Source organism: Neopsephotus bourkii, unplaced genomic scaffold (genome assembly GCF_033783945.1).
Source record: "Neopsephotus bourkii isolate Nb327-2 ecotype Australia unplaced genomic scaffold, CSIRO-AGI_Nbou_v1 NB_1820, whole genome shotgun sequence".
In the NCBI taxonomy this organism is placed as follows: domain Eukaryota; kingdom Metazoa; phylum Chordata; class Aves; order Psittaciformes; family Psittacidae; genus Neopsephotus; species Neopsephotus bourkii.
In genome coordinates this window covers 6,249,355-6,273,574 of record NW_026902293.1, presented here as the reverse complement: position 1 = coordinate 6,273,574, position 24,220 = coordinate 6,249,355, and the positions used below count along the sequence as shown (strand labels likewise).

Sequence of the window (24,220 nt, the reverse complement as noted above, 5' to 3'; positions counted from 1 at the left end):
AAAAAAATAAAAGTAAAAAAATACATTCACAGTAAAAGGCTGCTGTACAGTTGCAGAGTATTCAATCTCCACAATGCAGGCAGCCAGGGGTATAACTGATCAATGTTACATCATTCACGTTTGCAATTTTAAAAGCACTGCAAAAAAAAGTAGCGATTAAAAGAAAATGTTTCATTTCCTAGCCTAGATTGCAGCATGCTAATACATGCTATATAGACTGGTAGGACTTTTATGCTGTAATAGCTCATGTGTATTAACTCAATGTATATTAAAATACACTGGAATTATTCCTGAAATAACCTCACAGGAAATTAAAAGGATCAAGAAAACAGTTTAAAATGGATGCTCAATATACATTGTACATATACTACCAGCAAAAGTCGATTTTGTTTGGATTTTTATGACTGGATAAATTTCGTTTATGGATTTTTTGGGGATCATGAATTGATGTCAAGCTCCACCTAAATGCAGTTCCTTCTGTGACAGTAGTTCTGCATTAGCCTTCCTGAAGAAACATATGAAGTCACACAAAAAATTCTGGACATACAGAAATATGAACAAGCCCCAGAAGTCACACAGATTTTTGCAGCAAAATGGTAAAGTTAACTGCCAGTGACAGAACATTTAAGACACTCTTTTTTAACTAATGGTGTCCAGTAAAACACTGCTATCTTTTTTACAGAAAGCAAAGGCTCAAAATGCCATAACGTACAGTTAACATTTTAAAAGAGCACAACCAATGTAATGCAAGGCTGGCTTTCCCCACTGTGGACTGCAAGATCTTGCAATCCAGGGGGTTCAGATTCAGAAACCAGAAAAATCCAGCCACTGATTTTCTTCTAGGGAACAAACACAGACCCCTGCTTCTCACTTAAAGAGCTATTAACTCATTTCCCCACAGAGGTAGCAGGGTATTGTCATCCTTGAGTTCCTCAGGTGTTATGCAAATGTTCTCATTTTCATTAAGGCACTACTTTGGACTGTTTAAAAATAACTATGTTACATCTTTAATGCATCCTCTATTATACATTTGGATTCAAACAGATTTTCTTTGGAAGTGTTCTCACACTTACATTCATTAATTTTCCCATGAATTTTCCCTACCTTTGAGGGGGCTATCAGCCCAATTTAAATAGTTGCTCAGTGATTTAAGAGGCCTCACAATGCTCACAATAAGCTCCCAGCTCCTAGTCAAGACATCACTCAGCAAGAAGAGCACATTATCAGATCTCTATCCCTTCTGCATCTGCTTTCTATCCACAAGAGCAAGTTCTCTGTCAAATACAGTTAGCTGGGTAAACGCAGCTTGAAGCTAGTCCTCTTAATTCCCAATTAGGTCTAAGCCAATGATCCACCCTATCCTGTATTCCACCTGACAGCAATTGCAGGAAAATCCTTATCAACTGCCACAGCGTCTCTCTAATAACTCTAACATATTTCTAGGTTTTTGTTGGTTTTATTACTGGGCAGAAAGGTGTGACTTCAATACAATATCCCACAAACATGCCAGACCCAAGAACCAAGTCCACTAAAGGAGAGAAAAAAAACCCACAACAAACAAGCCCACCCCTCTCCCTGAAACAGTGCTGTAAGGTTCAGAGAATAATATCAACATTACGATCTTGGACACACTGAATCTGACATTTGTGCTTTCCAATTCAGATGTTCAGCTGTCTTCATATCCAGAAATGAGGACATCACCACCAACCATCCTCCGGCTTTTAGTGAAAGAGTTTTCCTAGGCAGGAGTTAAAAATATGACATCCTGATACTGGTTTTAATGCTTAAAAGATGTAGTGGAAGGTGGACTTCCTTGAAGTTGTGTGAAAATGCATATCCCCCTATGCCTTCCTTGCACGTTATTAACTTTACATGATTTTTTTAATATCAAATTTAATTAGCACATTAAAGCAAAACAGTAAGTAAGGATGCTGACTATCTGTGAAGACTCAGTCACCACATATTCCTTGAGAATCTTCTAGCACATTTAAAAAAAAACAAGACAAATTCAGTGTCTATTTTGTTTTTATTGTATAACTATGTCTAATAAGCTTTTTATTGAACACACTTTCAACAACACCAAAACACTTTATAAGACCTACTCCTTAATACTGGTTTAAGTTAGTTTTAATGTATCAAACAGGCTAAGTGCAAAGTTAAAGAACATCGATTGAGCTACAGATGCATTTGAATGGAAAACAATTTTAAAAGCTCACAGAATTTAAAACAATAAAGTGAATTTGAGGTTTGGCTTCTTTTCTTTTTTTAAGCATTCAGTTCTGTGGTGTGCACAGAAACATTGTATCATTTTACCTATAGAGAACATATACATCAGGTTTTGAAACAAACTATTTGGACATACTGACAACCAAACAGGGAAAGGGTCTGATAAATGAAACCAGTGTCCTTTCCTAATGTAACAAAACAGATTAGCTTTCAATAATTAGTTATTTTAAAGTGCTTTCTCGTCTTCCCCAAGAACACTATGATGACCATAAACCTCACAGTATTTGTTCTAGTGGAAAACTATTCCAACCACTTGCAAAATTTTTTCCACTTATCACAGGGAAAGATACAAAATGTTCCTTTCTCCCCCAAAAGAAAGAAAATACACACTTTGGGTTAATAGGACATTTAAATAGTTCATTTATTGGGAAAAAAAATACTCTTGGCTGCACGCTGCAGCAATACTGCTCAAAGGGTTCTTTTCTTTCCTGTGGGAAACAGGCAGTTTAACAGGTTGCACACATAGGCTGATTAAACAAAGCATATGTGTTACAGACATTTATTCAACACTACAGTCAAACATAGAGCTTTACTATTTTACCAGTTCAAGCAACACAGAAAGCTGCACAGATTTAGCTTAAATTTATTAGGTATAGATTTAAATGAAAATGAAAACGCAGTTTAGCCCCCAGATAAATTCACACACGGAAGAGTTATCCTTCAGATTTAACTGGAGCCGACTCTACCATACCATCACTCATCAGCAGGACACTGATGGAGGTTAACACACCTGCAATTCTCATGGAACAGTTTATGTGCAGGCTTATTCACTTGCTTTAGACAGGCAGCTTGGTTACCCCCAACCCCCTAAGCAAGCTGATTAAGCTACTTTGTTAAAAAGCTTATAAAGTTCCGGAGCACACACATTAACTCCTCTAACAAAAAAGTTCAGGCGGTGACTTAATAGCAAGTGACAGCAGAGTTGTTAAACAGGACAGCCACGGGCAAAAGGAATACCTGCCCTACAGCAGCAGAGTTTACACTGGAATCTGCTCCCCTTGAATTAAGATCCATTAACTGCCTCCCAGGTTATTTGTAGATCAGTTTTCAGAAAACAAAAATATTTTTATACTGTTCATCAGCCCATAGTAAAGTTTGCTTATTTTATTTAAGAGCACCAAACGTGAAAATTACATACTTTTAACCAGATAACTCATTTTACAAATCTGTATTGACACCTCATATATTTTATACTGTCCTTCTAAAACAGAAATGAAACTACTTACTGGTTGCATAGCTCTGGCTGTCTAACTAAATTTTGAATGAATTCGTTCAGTCCTGCTCTTCTCTGTTTAATAAAATCTGGAGAAAAAAAAAAAAAGGTAAGATAGATTTATTAGAACCATCAGTGAGCTTGTGAAAAAGACTTCATTTTCAAATGTAGGGTTTTTTTAGGACTTAAACAGCAGTTAAAAAAAAAAGGCTGCTTCGTGACTGGTTCAGAAAAGGATTGGTTCTACATGTGAAAAATCACAAGCTTAACACATTCAAGTAAGGTGAAAGAACGAATTTCAGTTTCTCTGCAACACTACTAGAAAAAGTAGACATTCAGTTGGATTAGAACTGTACTGAAGTGCTTTGAGAACAGCGTGTAAGCACAGTAGGCTAACCTGCGCAGCCTTCGTTGTGTTGGTGAGCCCTTCAGGACCCAATTCTGTTCAAAACCCACAAAACACAGGCAAAACCTGGCATCAGCTGCACAAATCAAGTTTTTACAAGAACAGTCCCACCAAGCAGCACATTTCCATAATATATGTATGACAGTGGTAAAGCTGCACAGCTCATCCCACCAGCAGGAGCTCAGATGGAACCATTAAAGGTAACTAAATAAAATGCTTTATTTTCTGTCTTGGACATCATCTCTGGTATTAAAACAGCAATCCTCAGCATCTCCACCCTCACCTAACGCTTAAGATACATAACTTTCCTTTAATGATATGGAAAGATACACAAGGGATTTAAAACTGTTTATCATGAAGTAAAAGTGCAAAACAGGATAATCTTGTCTTTCACATTATTCATGTCAACAACAAGTTGTACGGAAAAAGCCTATTTTATTTGTGTGTTAAGGTAACTCTGTCATATATAAATTGCTGACCACTGTTAAAATTTTAAATTAAAATTCAATTTCAATTAAAAGCTGTATTTCAAATACTACAAAAAATATTTACATTGTTCCAGGGATATAATCCCTCAATCCTTGTTCAGGTATTTAATAATCCCAAATTACTGACATCAAGCAGGAAGATAAACCTGCATAAAGATGTTATGGGAGTCACCAGCATCAGCAGTTTCAGTATGGTGGATGTATGGTAGCATCAGCCACTCTAAGGCTACAGTGACCCACAATGTTGAAGATAAAACACCTGCATCATGTCAGCTCAAATGTATTCTGTCATTTTCTAGTTCTGTATTCTGACTGGTTTCAATGGTTTCCCTCTGCCCTACTTCTGACATTAAACCCAGATTAATTTTGAAATAAGTGACAGTAAAAATGAAGCATCTAGATGGCAATCTATGTTATAACAGTATTTTTGGTAGACTTTGGGAAGAGGATATATGGAAGTTTCTCTCTACTGCACTCCAAGGCAATAGTACAATCCATGCACTGACAATAGCACACACATTGACTGACAGAGGTAAAATACCTTTTCAGCATTTGTAAAATAAGTGACATTTCAGAAGCCAGCAGAAACACTACATCAAAGCTTCACTAAATTAGTGTTAAGATAATTATTTAAAAGAGCATCATGGCTCCATCTCCACCCTGCCCCACCAGCAAGAAACATCTTAAGAACTATTCAGTTTCTCATGCTTCAAGGACATCAGCATAGTTCATGGAAATTTAAAACAAGTCTGAGGACTTTGCTTTACATATGTAGTCTTAATAAAGTTTTAGGTTCTTTCCCCACTATTTAAACTGCAGTTTCCTAAATGTGATTCCAGTAAATCCACCTCTACATTCAGCTGTACAGCAGCCCAGACTGCATCACACTACTAGGTCTTCTGCCGATTCTGAAAACCGCAAGGTCAGAGAAAAGGACAGAAACCAAACCAAGAAATCCCTTTAGACACAATCCATGTAGAAGTTTTGGCAATCATTCACATGTTCATCAAAAGAGGCCATCAGAGAGAGCTTGGATACTTGCATTTGATTATTTTAATAAAAAATAAAAAGGAGTTTTGTGTCAGGATCTAGATGATTAACAGTAACTGCCAAAAATTTGTTTGTTTGAAAGAACTCTAAAAACCCCAAAAGAACACAGTGCAAGAGTTCAACATCTTTGGATCTATTTGTTCTTCAGCAAAGGAGAAAACCAAATGCCTGAAATAGATGGAGGAGGCTGTGAAACTACAGACTCGGTCTAACCACATTAGCAAGCCAGGGGAGGGTGGGAGATTCCCAATGACCATCAAGAACACCCTTAAGGAAAAACACCCTGAATGAAGAGTATAAACACACAGAGTAAAGCCTTGGCCTTCCCATTTGCCTTTTTATTTATTCATCAGTGGTGCCACCTAGGTTAATTCAGTGCACTTCAGAAGTGATTTCAAATGAGTATTTTGATGTGGACAGAGCAAGATTAACTGGGACCTGTAACTGTTAACTGGATCATATCTTGTGAACATCAAACAGGATTCTCTAAGTGAAACAACAACAGGAAGAGGTTCATTTTCATTTAAATTGTACAAGGAAGCACATTTAGATACAGAGAGTTCAAAAGCATTCAAAGATAAATCCTTCAGTTATTTTTCAGTTATTTTTCAGAGAGGGCAGGTAAAATCACACACAAAGGAAGTTAAAATTTGTTAGGCTTATGTTCAGCAGAGTCTGCAGTTTGGCTTTTGCTTTTATAGAACAGAGATTACACCTTGAAAGTTCAGAACAGTTAATATGGGAGGGCTGGCAGGAGCTATAGCCTTCAGTGCAAGAGCGGTTCGGGGCCACTAAGCAATGCTTTGCTCACAATCACAAGCAGAATACCTTCCTACGCTGGTTCCTGCTCTTGACTGGGGCATGACTAAACTCTCGTTTAGTCACTGTTTTGAGGACTGCTGTAAATCTCATCTAAGATAGCTCCTTGTAGGCTGGAATAGATCAATTTTCATCTTAAAAAAAAAAAGACAGAATGAGTAACCTGATGATAACTTACCAGGATCAAAATTGTCGCCAAATATTCTTTTAGCTGGAATCTTCAGGTTCATGGTGGGAAATTGCTTCTTTAGCTGAAAACAAAACACATACAATTGGAGTGTGCTTAAATATCAATAGAAACAATTGCATTTTTTTAGTTTGCTGATGAACAGTTTGAACACCTGATTATTAGTAATTCTGCTCTTCTCTGTCATCTTCTCTAGTCATACACTTGTAAAAAGAGCATAAACAAACAAACCCCAATCTGTACTCAGCTTGTTTGCACCACTCATACCCTTTTAAATTCAAAGGCCATCACACTTTAAAAGGCTACGGATTATTGTAGCTATCTCCTGCAATATTGCTGAAAAGATTTTCCACTTGCCCCAGATTAAAACACGCAGGTTAGAATTTCAATGTTGGTTTTATTTTCTCAGGTTTGTTTTTTTTTTCTCTTGCTTGCTTGCATAGAGGTGTATGCATGAGGTTTAAGATGGGCTGGGGCTACAGGCCTCTGGGTTTTGCCCAAATAACATTCTTGAAGTCTAGAAAACATAAGTTGTCTACCCCTAAGCCAAAATTGTAAATAGATGAACAGCCTGTTTTACAATAATGCATTTGATAATTTGATTATATTCTACACTTGGTAAGCTGACCAGAAGATTGTATACAACAGCACTGAATTTATCCAAAAAAACCCCTGACATTTGCCAAGCCTGATTACATTTGCTTCATCTTCAAGAGCTCAGAGGAGCAATCTTAGCCTCATTCTCTTTAAGACAGTAGTTTTTTGAAAGAGTAGCTAACAATTCTCCTCTCCTTAGAAACATCAGTATCTCCTCCAGTTAGCAGCACAAATTCTTCTTGGTGTACTATATGAATTATACAGAACAGAAAGTGGACTCAGTGTGCTCCTGGTTATGCTTCTCCAGGACCTCTGCACCTACACACGTTAGAAAGACCAGTGCTGAACAAGCTTCTGCAGAGCAACACTAATCTGAATGGCAAGAGAACGTGGCAAAAGGAACAGGTTCACCAACACTCACCCTACAGGTATAGAAAAGGGGATCCTTTGTTTTCACATCCCTTGCAAAAGATGCAGGCAAAGCATACCATGGTGCACCCAGGCTGACTTCAGCTCAGACCTGGTAAGACAACTCCAAGCTCACTGCCTGTATTTGTATACCATCGCCACATATAAATCTATGTACAGTGAAACAGAAGAGAGAAAAGCCTGACTGCTTCCCATAGGAGCAACAGATAGGAAAAGGAGGCACAGATAAGCAGCTGCTAATCTTTTCTTGTGAGGATCACAGAGGACTCATTTCTGTTTTTGTTAAAGCAAAAGGTACAGCCTCTACACATGAAAAACTGGAGACAACTAGGGACACAGGGCACATCATGGACTACACATTTGAGCAAGTCAGTGCCCCACTTGCCTACTATGTAAAAGGGGCAAAATCCCCCTGTAGCAATGAACCCAATAAACCCATACTTATGTGATGGAGAGTCCCTATTTCACTGGGACCACTGCCACAAAATTTGGCTACTGTAACTATTCCTACTGCAGATAGGAACAGTTTATATTAAAAAACAAGGATCTGTTTGCAGCTTTCAGTACTTCAAAGTAAACCACTTATTTAATAGATTCATTTATCTTAATGGTTTAAGTTCTGCAGTGCTTTTTTACCATCATGAACAAATGCACATTTCAGATGTTTTGACAAACTAAATTTAGAGGTTTCTCTCATTATACTATGATCCCAAGCCACAATTAAAAAAAAAAAAAAGCAACAAATAAGTGGATTTTGAGTTTGAAATTCAAACACACCAAAGTTTAAAAAACCCACCCTGTCATTTTCTTTCAACAGGCTCCTATGGTTACTGAATGTTGACTCAAACTCTTCAAAAGGGAATTAACGTTTGAGTAACACTGCAAACAAATGTTATTCTGTGCTATTCTGGCATGATTTCATAGCTTGCCTTTTGCTTACCGTATTGTACAGTTTATCGAACTCTGCATACCGTCTGAGGACAAACCACTCATTTCTGCCAACTGACACCAACACTTTGTAAACCTGTAGTAACAAAGATAAAGTTACTGGCAACAACAAAGTTGAACAAAACCCACCAGGTTTAGTCCTGTGGTGGAAATAAGGGGAAGTCTGTCAAATGTAATATGTAAGCATACTTGCTGAGCCATATATTTCTCATAGCTAAGTCACAAAGACATCAACAAAAACGATTAGAACAACTGGAAGAGTCTGGGATTTTACAGATTTATAACAGCAGGTAAGCAAAAACTTAACACCAAAGCTGATGTAATGGAGTTTCATAAATTAGCTCATACCCAACAAGAACACGTGGCCATCAGATAGCAGTCAATAAAGATTTGCTAGGAAATTTGTTAACAATCTGATAATACATAACAAAGACTAATATTAAAGGAAGTAAAGCATTTAAAACTGAAGATTGCCTTCACCAAAACAAAGAGAAAGCACATACGGAAGGCAGTCATAGAGGTAACTGTTCCTTGCAACATCTTGAATACGTATTAATAGTCAGGATCCTGGCAGATGACACAATTGTTCAAGGAGGTGAAAACACTACTGTGGCTGAAATATAGCACAGGTCAGATCACACCACACACAGCACTGGGATCAAAGGAGGAACTGCTGGAATCTGCTGAACAGTTTGGCCAATCAAATCTTATCACGACAGAGGACTTCAGTTTGTCAGGTGACTCCAAGTTGTCAGTCCCTAGCTTCATAAATCTGGTTGATAGCTGAGTGTCCAGCAGGCTGCTCCTGTGTCTTATGCAAGCTGACCTCCCGTCTTCACCTTCCTGTGCTTACAGAAGGAACCTGGCTATTCCTCCTGGGAAGAGGATGAACACAGCAAGAAAGTAAGTGCAGAAGGCTGCTAACTCCTGATGCAGATAACATGACCAATATCCCAGTCTTCCTTCTGTCCTGCAACAGCAGCTTACCTCTCTCTTTTTAATTCCCACAGTGGAAGTGGCAACCACTGTCAGTTCCTTAGCCTGAGGTCTGCATTCATGCTGTATTAGCTGCTCAAATAAGCTGCTCTCAGTCTCCCCTGGAGAACAGAGGGGGCTAAACAGAAACATTCAGTAGGACAGTGATAAGACTCTCCTTCGAAAACTAGCTTCCCCTTCCACTGCTCAGCAAGCATTAGCATAAAACATAGCTACACACCTTCTAGAGCCTCCCTAGACTGGAAAGAGTAAAAGCTTCCACTGCAAAGACTTAAGTACTTTCCTTCTTAACGAGATGCCTAGTTCAGCTATCTAGACAGCAATCAAGTCCTGCAAATAACGTTCAAACACCAACATATTCACTCCCCATGACTTCATGGCAGACCAATGCCAACAAGCTTAAGAAGCAGTTCATGGACTTCTTAAAATTAGCAGGGCAAAATGCATAGACTTCAAAGTGCACAGGCAAGCACAATTTTAACTTGGGATACAAGATGATGATCCACCTCCTTGGCAACCTCAAAACAGTTTTGTTCTCAGAGCAGCTAGCTGTAGAACAGCTACAACAACTGTAGAACAACACCACTGTCAATGTTTTTTTACGTGACAGACCATAAAAGAAACACATGGTCATTCAGTTCAGAGCATCACCAAAGCTCTTGCATGCCCAACAAAGGAGAATCTGCAAGTTCAACAGTTAGGGAAGCACTAAATGGTAAGAACACATATGATACCTACAAAGAATTTGGTAAAACCCAAAACTATAACATCTCTGGGCTGTATTACTACTCTCAGCTCCACCTGCATAATGACTGAGAGATGTGCAATGCTGGTTTCCAGAAAGGCAGGCTGGAAGGATCTAGCCTTACTTGGGTAATAATGTTTTTACATCTGATTACTTCTAAATCAAAACTAGTCTGAGAAAACTCCTAAAACATACATAAGATGCATCCACACCTTATAACATGTGGATAAATAACCCAAAGCTTTGAGAACAGGAAAAGGAAGAAAACCAGACAATTTCTGAAAACACCACCACCACAATCATCATTAAACTACATTCCCAGATATAGACAGGAGAGGGTCCAGCTATTGCTGGATCTGACTGATCTCTTCACAATAGAAGTCACTGAAATCAAAAGGATTCAACTCTGTTTAGGTAGCTCATGTTTCTGGATTAAACATTCAGCTTGTATAAAACAAAGATAAGAAAAAAGGCAGGCTGTTTTCCAATTTCAAGAGGGCAAACATGAGAAAGTAAGGGAACTATTAAAGTGTCAACAACAACCAAGAAGATCAAAACACAAAAGCACACCACCAAAAAAAAAACCCAACTCCACAATTTCCATAATGCTGCGGATTAGTGTTATACATTACAGGTCTGAGACAGTTTCCAGATTTAATCAGACAACAGCACCCTTGAAAGAGATTTGTTAATAAGCCTGCATATGATGGGAGTGAAGGGAAATGAGAACAGGTCAGAAGAGAAAACTAAGCCTCAGACATCAAACAGCACAGTGATAAAAGCAAGAAAAATCCAAAACAATGCTATTTGGCAAGACAGACAAAAGAATGACCCACTATGCAGCAAGAGCAGCACAACAATTAATATGCCCAGATAGGGTCCAAATCAAGCAAGGATTTTGGTCTTTTTATGAGGAAAGTGAACGTTGAATCTTCAGAAAAAGGCAGGACAGTGAACTAGAGTGGATACACACAGGGACTAGTTACTACAAATCAAGTGGAAGCAAAAAGGAGCCAGAACACACAAAACCTTCAAACATTGAAAAGATTCGTCAAGAAAAAAAATATTGGTAGTAAATACATCAAAAGTGTGCACTAAGAAAAATAAATAAAATATTCAATAAAAGATTATGAAAAGGCTCAGGAGCAATGAAGAGTTCACTTCCAAAGATAAAAATGAGAAGCTTGACTTATTTATCTCCCATATCCCTCCCTCACCAAAAGCAGTACTGATGGGCTCCAGCTACAACAGAAGAGACAAAGTAAAATCACTAACAGGCACATGCTGGAATTCAGAGTTCCTACCATGAAGTTTAGTATGACCCTCACTTCTATTATCAAAATCCTAGAATATATGTAATAATACTCAAAAGCATGTCTGTGAAAAGCAGCTCTAGTCAAGCTGCTAATTATGCCCTGATGTAAAAACCAGAAGGTAGCAAGACAAAGCGTACCTCACCGCACAGTGCAAGCTGGGTTCAATTCTGTTTTCCAACCCTCAACTCCCCATTCATCATGTTTCCTACTCTTGCTTGTAGCAAGAAAGTACACCCAAAGAATGTGCCTTTAAGCTTCTAAAGTTGTCACACAGATCTCTAGGTAAAATGACCTGGAAATCACACTAGTATGTACCACACTGGCACATTTTAACAGCAGAACTGCCAACACTGAGGCAGGCAATACAGCAAACCTGTTTTGCTCAAGTTTAGACTTCCATGGCATTTTTCCTGCTTGTTTGAGTTTCACCTGCATGCAAAAAAGAGCTCCAAAGCTGTTTTGCTTGTTCCCTTTACCAGCACACTCCTTCCCCAAATTACATCTTGTAAAATCAAACAGCATTATTCTTCTCTGAGGAACAGAGGTGAAAAGGAAGGGCAGATATACATCTCAAACTAAATCTTTGGTGTGTTGCATTCTTCAGACAGCAGCTCAGTGAAAGGGTGTTTGCATTCCACATCTGAAGAGTGACTAATTCACTCAAAAAAGAAGGAAAAAAAAAAAAAGCTTAGAGGAAGTTGCACAAGAGCAATGAAACAGTTTGAGCTTTTTAAAGGAAGTACTGATGGTGCATTTATGTACCAATATAAATATAAGCAAAACAAAAATCCCTGCCACAGTACCTTATTTTTCAGCATGCAATGCAGAGTTTCCCCACAGAATGGGAAGACTTTAATTCCAGAAAGCAAGTCATTTTGGGAGGAAAAAAAAAAAAAAAAAAAGGTAGAGGGAGGGGAATGACAAGGAGTGGAAATGAGAATAGGGCAGGAAAAAACTTACAATCAGAAAACAGGAAAGAAGGCAGAAAAAAGGCTTTCAAAAAATTCTTTTTTTTTTCTTTTTTTCTTTTTACACACACAAAAGTATAATAGGGTATCTGTTAAAAAAATGGCCATTAAAACAACAACAAACCAAGCCAAACCCCAACAACAAACAGAAACCAACCCAAAGCACATGAAAAATCACAGAGGATACCAAATTTTAATCTGATTTGGTACCAAAATCTTATCCCTGTAGCTGGACACTTATGTATGAGAAAATGCTGCCCCTTGGGGGTAAAACCACCAGAAATTTGTAAAGCCAAATTCTTTTTGCAGAAGGCAACACTGTAAAACATTCACAACTTCTCACACTGGACTATGGCCAGAACTCACAAGAGCAAGTGAACAGATATCCACAAACTGCCTTCACCTACAGTGCTTCCACACTTCCATACTTACAGTAAATCTTTTTTTCTTCTCCCTGTGTTCATCAGAGCTCGGAATACTAACACTTGGGCAGCTTTCTTTGTGATCCATTGTATATGTTCTTCTGATGAATGTTACAGGACCCTGCTTCAGGTGGTGTAATCAGAAGGTATCTTCAACGGTATTGATCCAAGATACACAGCTTTTCTTGAGAAAATGTGAATTCCATCATGTAATCTTAAAGTGAAAATAAAAGGAAAATTAAATACAGGAACACTTAACTCGCAGTGCTAAAACCTGCATGACGAGAACTTTTCCTGGCAGGAAATGCACTTTAATATGCACATATACAGTCATAATCATCATTAGTTTGCAAACTGATTGCAAAGTTTCATGCTTGTGGTCCTTTGTTGTTTCACTGAAATAATTCACATTCTCTGCAGACAGAAGTGAATCCTTCTTCCCCCCCCAAAAAAACCCACAAAACAACCAACATATCACTGAGTTGTGCAGACATACTAGAAACCGATTTGGGCCTACTACAGATAATACTCTGAAGGAACAAAGACTGAACACAAAACCAATTAAAGATGACAACCTGGTATCAGACCTCTGAGAAGAGTCACGAACACGTACGTTCAGAACATTTTACTTCAAAAACAAAGGTTTTCAACTGCAGAAGCCTGTACCAGGGGGCATTTCAGATTTGTCAGAACATGCCAGGTGTATTTAATTATCACATCAGAGATGAAAGACAACATGAGAAAATACTATTTTTTCACATGAATTTTAGAGAGGGACACAGCAGCATCGCACATCTGCCTGAGTATTTACCTGCTCTGCCTTTTCTTCCCCCATACTTGCCACACTCCAGGTTTGGCAGAACAGTAAGGTCATCCATTCCCTTCAGTAGAAGTTAAAAGTTCACTTCCTTGCAGAACTTGAAAAAGGCACATGTGAGAAGATAAAGCCATCTAGAAGGCAGAGAGCTTAGCATTGACTAGATGCCCCTTCACTCACTGAGCTAACCTGTCTTGAGCACTAACAAACTGTTTACTGGACCCCCGTGCAAATAACAGGAACTTCAGCACTGCCTAAGAGCAGCCAAAGCTAATACTACATAGCTGCAACCCTCTGTTCAGATATGCATGGCCATGTGAAATGTTTCAGTGAGCACAGCCCAGCTTTTGGAACACTTCTGTGTCTGACTAAGTTACAAACATGAGAAAAGTTTTTAGAAAGAGAAGACCTCAGTTCTCCTCAAAACACCCAGAGGAAAGGAGTGCCCAGATCAACATTTAACTCCCTATTTTCTTAAAACAGGGAAGTATAAAACTGAACTGTGTATTTCATATCATAAATTTCCAAAAAGCACAGACTAATCCAGTGTAATTCTGCTGTTAGAGAGACACCCATATTTATGTTGGCACGAAGGCCAAAGCCCCTGGAATACAGTGAAAAGATTTGTTCTTGATACCCAACTAGTCTTGGTCACTCAACTCACTATTTTTCCTGTCAGATCGTGTCTCTGGCTCAATCTTCATGTTGTTATTCCCCCTGTAGCCATTAAAAATTAAGTAATTTTCAAAAATCTGCCAACTTTAAATAAAAGAGGGTGTTTCAAATCACTGTAATCACAGCTAAATACTAGATCATCCATACTGCACCATGCTCAGAGAATTATTTTGTTACATCCACATTTACTTCAATTTGATTGTTCTCTAGTTCATTGATTAGGCAACTATAAGGTTGAACAGGGTTAAACTCTCCACTCCCATGCCTTTACTTGACTGTAACACAGCTCAAAGCCAGTTAAGTTCCAAACCTTAAGTTCCAAATTGTTTTCTCTTTTCCTTTGGAAAATGATGGTTAAAGCTTTATCACAACAAGGCACACTACCCATTTTCCACATTTTTATCTTGGCATGGCATTAAGACCCGCTGCCACACACTCAAATTAAGATCTAAAGGTTAACTGTGATCTTCTCCATCATAAGAGGTCCACTAAGACAGTAAATAGGCACCACTTCTGTAAGCATTTCACTAAGCTTAGACTTTACTAAGCACTTATGTCAACCTTTAGCCATTTTGGGTCCAGCAGCAGCAACTGAGCACAAGTCCCTCTGTTTTATCCGTCTTCCTGCTCATCACAGAAAAACAAGTAAAGCTTAAAAACAGATTAGGTGTTCCCTGAGTAGTATCACTAACCATCTTTCCCCTCTTTGAAAGTGACATTCATTAAAAAGGTTCCTATTATGCTTGCACTCATTCTCACAATATAGGCTGTACCTCATTTTTTATTCTTAGGGTCCTAATTTTAAAAAACAGTACGGGAATAGTATGGATTAAATGATGTAGCCCAAAGAATATCAGAAGACTAAGCTTTAATCCAGATCTGAAGTTGAAAGACCTACAGAAAACAAAAGGAGGAAGTGTCACCCAGATTAATTCAGGAAGAGTTTATTCATCTTAGAGGGGAGAAGAACAACAGTAAATCAGCCAAGAAGCTGAAACTGCAACATTTACATTTCTTTCTTTAAGCTGCCTCAAAGATCACTGGCTGTGGTATTTTCTTTCCCCAAGGCATCTCCTTTGAGTCGTGCTTGCATCACCAACACTATGCTAACCCAATAAACTTGGAAGAAATACATTTTCAGTTTGCCAAAAAACTCCAGATTATCAGACCTTTCTTTCAATTTCTATGTGCCACAAGCATATCAGCTCTTGAGAGCTTCTTACATCTTCTGAACTGTAGGGCTGTCTGTAGAAATGGGGATAGATTTGCCTTAGTGTTTATGGTGCTGTAATTTTAGGAACAATGGTTTACTGTGTGAAGTAGTAACAGACAGCAAACAGTAGAGATGTATTTTCAGCCACAGCATCAAAAGCACAAACTGCAGTGTCTTGAGCGTTGCCAGATAGGAGTAAATTAAACTGACACTTGTCAGCTGAGAGATCTCTGCCTCTGGTTATAAGCTTTTCCTCTAACTAAAACCAAATAGCCCTTGGCTTCAACTTTGGTAACAGGCAGACAGGGGAAGGAACTTCAGAAAACAGGTAGCAAAATAAATCCCCTTAAATCATACTTGGGCATTAGTGAAAGAGCATGAAGACAGGGTTGAAGAGACCAGTGTTGCTCAGAAACAGCTGTAACTTTTAAGTTACTGCAGTATCTAGGCCTGGAACAGGGGAAAGTACAAACAATTGCTTTAGAGGGGAACAAAAGTCACAAATCCTCCTGGAACAGTTTCAAGCCTGTCAACAGCTACACTGTCCATTCTCTCCATGGCAACTGTCAAAAAGCGAGCAGCATTTTCACTGTTTCCTGCAGGAAGCTACAGCAATGTCAAATTTCAGGCTGACCCTTTCCTCTGTTGAAGTAAGAGCACGGCAATAACAGAACACCGACACTGTGAGACCTTATACAGATCTAATATACTCACAAATGAATATTTTTCTGAATGCCCGAAGGCAAACTATTTTGTGTAACTCTGCAATAGCTATATGCAACAGGCAGACATTGCGTACTTTAGGGATATGTGGCAACCTTTCAGTCCTTTCTACATAAACTAAGTTAAAACTGCGTTAGAAAAGGTTTCTTAAGTTCAATCAGATTGTTTTACTCTGTACTGAAATTTTCATTTTTTAAATTGTAATGGCCTGAAGATTATACAATTACATAACAAAGACCCTTGCTCTGGGTGCTTACACGTCAATCTCTGCCAAGAACGTTCAAAACTAGATCAGGAAGCTGTGTTCTCACCAGCTGCCTCTCCAGCTGTAGCCAAATTGCCTTAAATACCTCTGAGGCCAGTGCAAATCAGCTATCATTCTCATTCTGACTCTGAGTAACCCAAGGGAAGCAGAGACAAGAACAGTCAAAAACTCAGGAGGACAGTCTCCCTGCAAACATGCCTGGAAGAATCACCAGAACCCATACGCACTCACTGCGACAGAACAGGCATTTCCCTATACACTAATCATCTGCATTGAAAGACTTACTCTAGGACCAAGTCATCAGTATAACCAGCTGCTGAAAATCCCACCTGAACATGATTCCAATTACAGAAGAAACCTGCATATAAAGAAACAGAAAGCAAGATACAGGAGACCATCCTATTGCTCTCTCAAAACTATATTTCCTCTTTGGAGAAAGTTATCATCTTTGGCATACTTTTCATCATTTCCTCAGTCTTCTCCACAAATATCCTGATAATGACTCAACATATCACTGGACATTACACAATCTTTGAGAAAGTCCAGAAAAGCAACTTTTTCTCAACATCTGTATGGTGAAATAGTGTATCCCACTCTCTTGTTACCAGACAAGCACCTGATACACAGAAAATAGCACACAAGATATTTGGAATCCCACATAACAGAAATACTTAATTAGGAGAGCCAGGGAATAATCTGTAAAGAGAGATGGGTGGCCAGAAGCTGTTGAATAACTAGGTTCTGAAGAACAGAGGTTTCACACAGGCCGCGTACTTATGACAATACAAGAATACTTACCACCAGCACAGACCTCTAGAAATAGTCCATCTTAAGAAAAACCAAAAGGCTCTGGCTAATCTTTGGCCTATCTCCACACTCCCTTCTAGCTACAGTTTGAGGAGAACTGAGAATTCAGGCACTGGCTCCCTGTTTACACACCCACCCACTACCTTGCATTTTTTAAAATCTCTAGTAGCACCACTCTGGAAAGCAAACCACTACTGTGCAGCAGCGTGAGCAAAGTCCTAGCCAACTGATTCTTTCTACTTGTAGAAAATGACAGCAGGTAAAGTGAAAACTCAGGAAAGGGAAAGAAACGAGTAACTCCTTTTTTTTTTTTCTCTATGAAACTTACTTTGGAGAAGTCATGTAAACATTTCCTTCCCACGATTCTACTGCACCCGAGAGCATCCCTTCTGCCCCACCTCCCAAAATAAGCTCCAGTAAATTACCCTAACTGGCACATAACAAGATCTGTGGCTTGGATGGGCTCTATTTGCATTCATGTTTATTACATGACAGAACACAGGCTCCTTGCTGTGGTAAGCAAACCCCCAAGTAATAAAATGGGTCTAAAGAACAAATACTGCCAATAGGAGGCAGCTGCTTTTCAATCCTCAACACAGGCCCATCATAATTTCATCTTTAGCCTTTGTACATACTTATCTGGGAAGGTTACTATGTGCCTCAGACAGTAGGACTTACACAAACAGTGAAGCACATGGAAAAAAAAAATCAAGTTTGCATTAAACTTGCTACCTGCACATTTCCTGGCATGCTTCCTCACCCTTCCTACACACCAGGTCCAACTACATTCAAATTTAGATACATAAGGATGCAGAAATGAAAAGCACTGTGAACAACTTTTGAGAGGTCTTACAAGCAGCTGATACCAACCACCTGCAGCATGGTCAGCTCTACGTGAGAGGGCAGTCAGACTTCAGTAAACACAAAGCAAATAATCACAGCCTCGTTTTGTCCTTTGGTGAAAACTAAATGAGAGAATGCCAAATTTCATTTACACGTATACTGCCCATTTTTTCACATGACCTTCAACAAGTCACCAACTATCCTCCCTCTGTCTCACTACATAAACAAAGGAGTGTTCTGTTTAAGACTGATGTTACTCTAATGCATCAAACACGGACAAAGTGACTGGATTTTGTGTACTATAACTGGCAAAAGGGTAAAATCTGTGCAAGAGAGCATTTTCCGGATTTTAAAAGAATGAAGTATGTAAGTCCAAGCTATAGTTCACAATCCAGAAAACACACTTCTGAAGTCTGTGCTTTACAGAATTCACACTGCCTAGAACCACAAAGCTACTGGATAATAAAAAGGCAACAACTTAAATGCTGAAATATAAAAGGCAAGTAAGAGAGTCTTTAGCAATATCGAAATTGCACACCCAGTTCACTGCCACACATTACATCAGTGCAACCACAGCTAGTATTTCATGTCCATTCTTCAAGGACAGTTTACAAACTCCTGCAGGTAAGAGCATACGCTGACCTCTCACCTACTTCGGTGCTGCACAGAGAATAAGGTGTTTCAATTCTGTAAGGATTCAGAGCACAGTTGTTTATGCTTGTAGAATGGAATTTGGTGCACAAGGTCAGATGTGGCGAGGCTGTAATTTACAATCAAAGGTGGGAATCAATGTTGGAAAGCAACTGTACCACAATTCATCATCATCACATAACCACTAGTGCCTACTTTTTCAGCTTTCAAGTTGTCAAGGGGATTAAAACAACCAGCAATTCTCACTGACATGTGCAAGCTGAGCATGCTGTATTTCTGACCTAAACTAGTATGTCAAAATACCTTTTAAGAAATAGGTCAGTTTTCTAGCTTTATTAGAAATACCATAGACGGAGACTGCCTTGACAACATTAACAGTGAACTTTCCAAAATGCTTTCCAAGAGCTAACAACACTTTTTCCTGAAATCTGAAGAATCTTAATACCTTCAGAAAAAAACACTCCTCCATATACACCTTCCTTTTTTATCGTTAAAGACTGATGCGCACATGAAGACTCAAACAAAATACAAACAAAAAAAAAAATCAGAACCCTATTTAGACACCCACATTGAACCACCACCAATATTTAAAGAACACAAAACAGAGTAACAACAGCCTTGAAGAATACAGAATCATTCTGCACGAGTCTATAAGTAGAATTTGGGACTATGTTTTAAAAGAGTTATATATAACAAACCCAACTTAGCTACAAGAGCACTGCAGCAAGTGATTTTCACAGGAACCTTCAGTGCCAAGTAACGGGAAGAACCGTAACGGCATTCAAGTGACCTTACTGTCTTGAAACGAAATGCACTGCCAGCACAAAAACGTTATCGTAAGTTTAAAGGGGATTAAGAAATGAACGTTCCATACTGCAAAATTGCTGCACATCCAGAAGCAGGGCAGTTACACCTTTAAATACTGCTAGAGGACGAAAATTCCCGCAAATATTTAAGAAAGAGGAGCTGTCAGAACTGCTTTATCCTTAACGTGTTACAACTGCTTTTTGATTAACCTCCACACAGTTAAATTCCTCAGTGTGGTACCTGAATCTCTACAAGACAGCACTGCCTAAAAAGTTTTACTTTGGCAGGACAGGACCTAAGCAGTATTCTCTCTCAGGCTCGCTGCACTATTCCAAAACACCGGCTGCATACTGCCTGCGAACCACTCGCAGAGAGGAGTAAACACCCCGCAGGTAACACCGAGGGGATGCCCTTCGCCCAGCGACTACCAGAGCAGCGCGGCCGCCACACCGCACCCGCACCTACCTCCTCGCAAGCAAGGCCACCGGCTCCGCTGCCCCGGGAGCGGCTCGGGAGCGGCCCCACGCTGCTCACCGCCACCCCAACAACCGCGCCTCAGCTTGGGAAGTTACCAGTCTCTCACATCCCCGGTCCGGCGGCGCCGCGCTGCTGCAGCTGCCCCCGCTGGCTCCCGCCCCGAGGCGCAGCCATCTGCCCTGCTCCCGGAACCCCACCGGCGAACGCACACGCGGCCTCATTGGCGGAAAAGAAAAGCGAGAGGCGGCTCCACCGAGGAGAGGAGGCCGAGAGAGGGCCGGGAGCGGGGCCGTCACCGCGGGGAGCGCGCCCGGTGGCCCCCCGCGCCTCAGCAGCGGCTCCCCGCTCCCTCCCTCCGTCTTCCCGCTCACGCACCCCGCACGTGCGGCCGTCGCTCCGGAAGGCGGGTGAGGAGGCAACGTTTAACCCCCAGTTAACATCTCCGGTGGCGAGGGTGGGCAGCGGGCGCGGGACCCAGCCCTACAGTGGCCGGGGGAGGCGAACGAGCGCGGCCCGGCCCGGCCCACTCACAGACGCGTCCGCGGGGCCAGCTCCCGGCCGCTGCCGCCCCCGCGGCGCCAAGCTGCGGCCCGGCTCTCCGCCCACCGCCCCAGGGCGCACGGCGGGGCCCGGGCACCCTAGAGCCCAGGGCTGTTAGCCGAGGCAGGAAGGCGAGGTTATCCCCACACACAACTCCCTTGTAATGAAAAGTTCTAAGTTTCCTTCAACCTGAGTTTTCAGTCCCGCCCCGCAGCCCCTGGGGGAAGCTCCCGCTTCTGCTGGGCGGCTCCCCACAGAAACGCTGGAAAAATCAGCAGCACAGCAGCGGCCAAGCTGCCACTTCGGTAAAAATAGTCTGAAAAACACCCAAAACAAAACCCTGCCCACAAACGGGCCTTCAGTTTTAACTCTTCGGTGCTTTTCAGAGGTGCCTACAACCCACTGGCAAGGCTGTCACTAAACCAACCAGCTGCTGTAATGAAAGCTCTCCCCTTCTTCTGTATGTGCATAAAGAATTAGCATTAGCAGAAAAATTAGAGGGGTTTGTGTAATGCCTACCACTCTTTAGGGCAGTGTTTCTGCATGCTCTGAAATGGGAGGGTAAGTTTCAATACACCAGTTAAAATGCAACCAGCCTTCTTGAAGTGTAACTTGGTAAGTTTTTTCTAAGCAGACTGAGGCCATAAAACAGTTATAAAAATACAAGTTCCAGAGGAAAAAGGTCTTTCAACAGCAGTATCACTTCCACTTTATTTCACCAACTAGATCTAGAAGTGCAGGGCAGCCAGAAGGGAGCATAGATGCAGTTTAACAGAGCAGGCCACAGCGCTCAGTGAGTTAAAACCTTGTGTTTATTGAGGGTCTGCTATGGTCTTTAAACAGTATCTAATACAAACGGTAATGCTCAGGATGAGGTAAAAGTCTATGCCATTTTATTTTCCTCCATATAAATACCTCAAATGATTCTCAGGTTTTCCACTGCTGTGTAGAGATGCTGTACTATTCCACTGTCTCAACTGATGTAACACCCAAGTGCCCCCAAGACCCCACAGGTTTTCATCAGGAAATACCAATTATGGAGAAGCCCCATGTTGTACAAGCATGTCTTCACAAGACTTGCATTAGGGCCTGACGAGACATGATGGTGCTTATTTCAACAGTCACAGGTATTGGCAAGTATCTGGCGAGCAGTAATTCAGGAGATCCTGTTTCTGAACGCTCCTGCTGCACAAGTGTTCCTGACTCCTGTCAGGCACCGACAGTCATCTAAGCACTCTCCCAGAACAAACCAGAGAAGCAGCCTATTTAAAATACGTCAGTGTTTGGATTAGCATGTTGTAACTGAAAACACACACAGGCTACAAGTCAACTGCATCATAAGCTTCCATTTCAGTACAGCCCGCAGAGGAAGACATAAAGAATTTTCCCATCCTAACCTGCCCTTTCATGATTTTGGAGTTTTGCATTTTGGGGTAGGCACTGCTAGATCCAGACGCTGCACTGTAGCAACAGCCTTCTCTTGCTTGTTCAGATTGGGCAAGGTATTTGCCTTACATTCACAGGTTTTAAGGAAACTTAGTTAGCGCTTCTTGTGAAGCCCAGAGCAGAATGCTTTTGAACTTCAGTCAGAAGAACTTACTGGCAAATAATTTAATCAGGTAATCTGTATTCAAGAGCTGTTTACTTTACAATTGTTTTGCAGTGTTCATGTTCTGTCTGGCTGATAGTTTTCAGTTAATCATTCACTTGTCAGTAGATCAGCTCAATGGAGCCACTGGGCTCATTTACAGTCAGTAGAAGGGCCTCAACCTAGGAAACCTGAGGTGACGACCTTGGCCTAAGAATGATTTAACTCTTGTCTACCTGGCCACACACTGTCCTTTCTCACAGTTAAAAACTCAAAGACTGGGCTGGCAAATGATTAATTCTGTGCAGTCCCTCTCTCTGTTCTGGAGCTGTGAGCAATCTGAAGTAATCAGAAGGCAGCAGCGTGGTACCTATCCTTAAATTGATACTTGCCTGACTGAATTCCGCAGCGTGTTAATTTGCCTAGTGCATCATACTGTGCAAAACACTGTTAAGGTCCTAAAAAAATAAATCCTAATTTACAGATTTGCTTGATGAGCTTTTAAAGGATAATGTTCCAATGTGGAGGTGGATACCTGGTGGTTTAACTGCATAGCACATACGGAAACACACAGAACTCAACTTGCCTTTTAACAGAAGTTAAAGGTCAGCATCTGCTCTGACATTTTTGTACCCAGGAACTCCCTTGCATTTCCCATTTATGTTTCCAGGGCAAGTAATACACACAAAGGCTCTCTCTTCCACTGCTTTGCAGTACTTTGCTTCTAAAGAATGTTACAAATCCATGTACTGTACTGTCATCCCAAATATTTAAAGTGTTTACTGAAGAATACCAGTGACTGGGTGGTGGGGGTGGAAAAGCAGAAAGAGAAATGAAGGACCCATCTCAACCCACTGCAAGTGTCAGACGTCACAGAAATGCATGGTACCTTTAACATGTTTCTCCAAGTCTAGTATGAGCAGGTAGCAACAGTCTGAACAATTAGATTCTGATTTTACTGGAAATGTCCTTAAATTACTATGAAAACCTTGTCCCTGATCAAAGATCATGAGTCTAATTTAACAATAGCAAGAGACCTATACAGACAAAAACACAGCATAAAACACATTGCAAGACAAGGACAAGCAGGAATGCAAACGACTTTGTTTAAACATAGCCAGGGGCTTTGCTGGTGAACACAGTTCTGTATGTATATTCTGTGATACTTCAGAATATATTCAAGTATTCACACAACAAGAGCAACTCAAACCACTTGACAAGCGTAGTCCAATATTTTTAGTTACTGCTAAAACACTGTGGGTCAATTGAGTAACACCTCGAAATCATTACCTCACTACCAGCTTCAAACACCACAACACCACAGCTTTCCATTTCAGTTCCTGCATCTTCAAAGACTATCTCGGCTTACCAAGCTTTTTTTATCCTACTCCTCACAATCAGGGACAACACAACCTCCCCACCCCATAGCAGACCATCAATAGAGTCATCAGGTTTGGACACTAGGATGAGACGATGTTTGGAATCAACAACCAACTCTTCTGTGACAGTATCTCACATACTAGAAACTGCAGTTAAACCACACGCATGTCGGTTTAAAGTCCTCCAAAAGACATTAATGTGACACTGCAATAGATAGGAAGTGATCTTTTAAAGTAATTATTGTTAAATTTAGCCTATAAACCCCTAAACTTAAGATTTCACTCGGGAAACAACTGATGGCCATTGTAGTTAACTTTGCATGTGCCAATTGTTTTAATCAAAGAACCCAGCTCCAGGCAGGTTGTATCCACTTACACAGCACTGAGCAGTCTGAAAACATCACCCTCTGGAAAGCCTCAGGCTGCAATGGACGGGCCTCACAATGACGCAGCCACCCAAGAGTCATGTACTGTAGAAAACTGTCTTCTGGTAAACTCCATAGACGCATGAGATTACCTTAAAGCATGGGCTACCAAGGACAAAATCACATAAGAGAAAACACTC

At 40.5% G+C, this 24,220-nt stretch overlaps 1 protein-coding gene across 3 annotated transcripts in view; it reads right to left on the bottom strand.

Annotated features, from left to right (window-relative positions):
• The window catches only part of SGK3 (serum/glucocorticoid regulated kinase family member 3), a 59,193-nt gene that overhangs the window by 16,113 nt on the left and 18,860 nt on the right, over positions 1-24,220 (bottom strand). Inside the window, exons 1-5 of one of the 3 annotated variants that reach the window (XM_061342896.1) lie at positions 20,524-20,669; positions 12,881-13,084; positions 8,416-8,499; positions 6,441-6,513; positions 3,513-3,588 (exon numbers count right to left, since the gene is read on the bottom strand). In XM_061342896.1, coding sequence (XP_061198880.1) covers positions 3,513-3,588; positions 6,441-6,513; positions 8,416-8,499; positions 12,881-12,958 — 311 coding nt within the window. In that variant the 5' untranslated portion in view covers positions 12,959-13,084; positions 20,524-20,669. Of the gene's footprint in view, positions 1-3,512; positions 3,589-6,440; positions 6,514-8,415; positions 8,500-12,880; positions 13,085-20,136; positions 20,251-20,523; positions 20,670-24,220 lie in introns of those variants that run through there. The other 2 variants (XM_061342894.1, XM_061342895.1) reach the window with 2 other exon arrangements.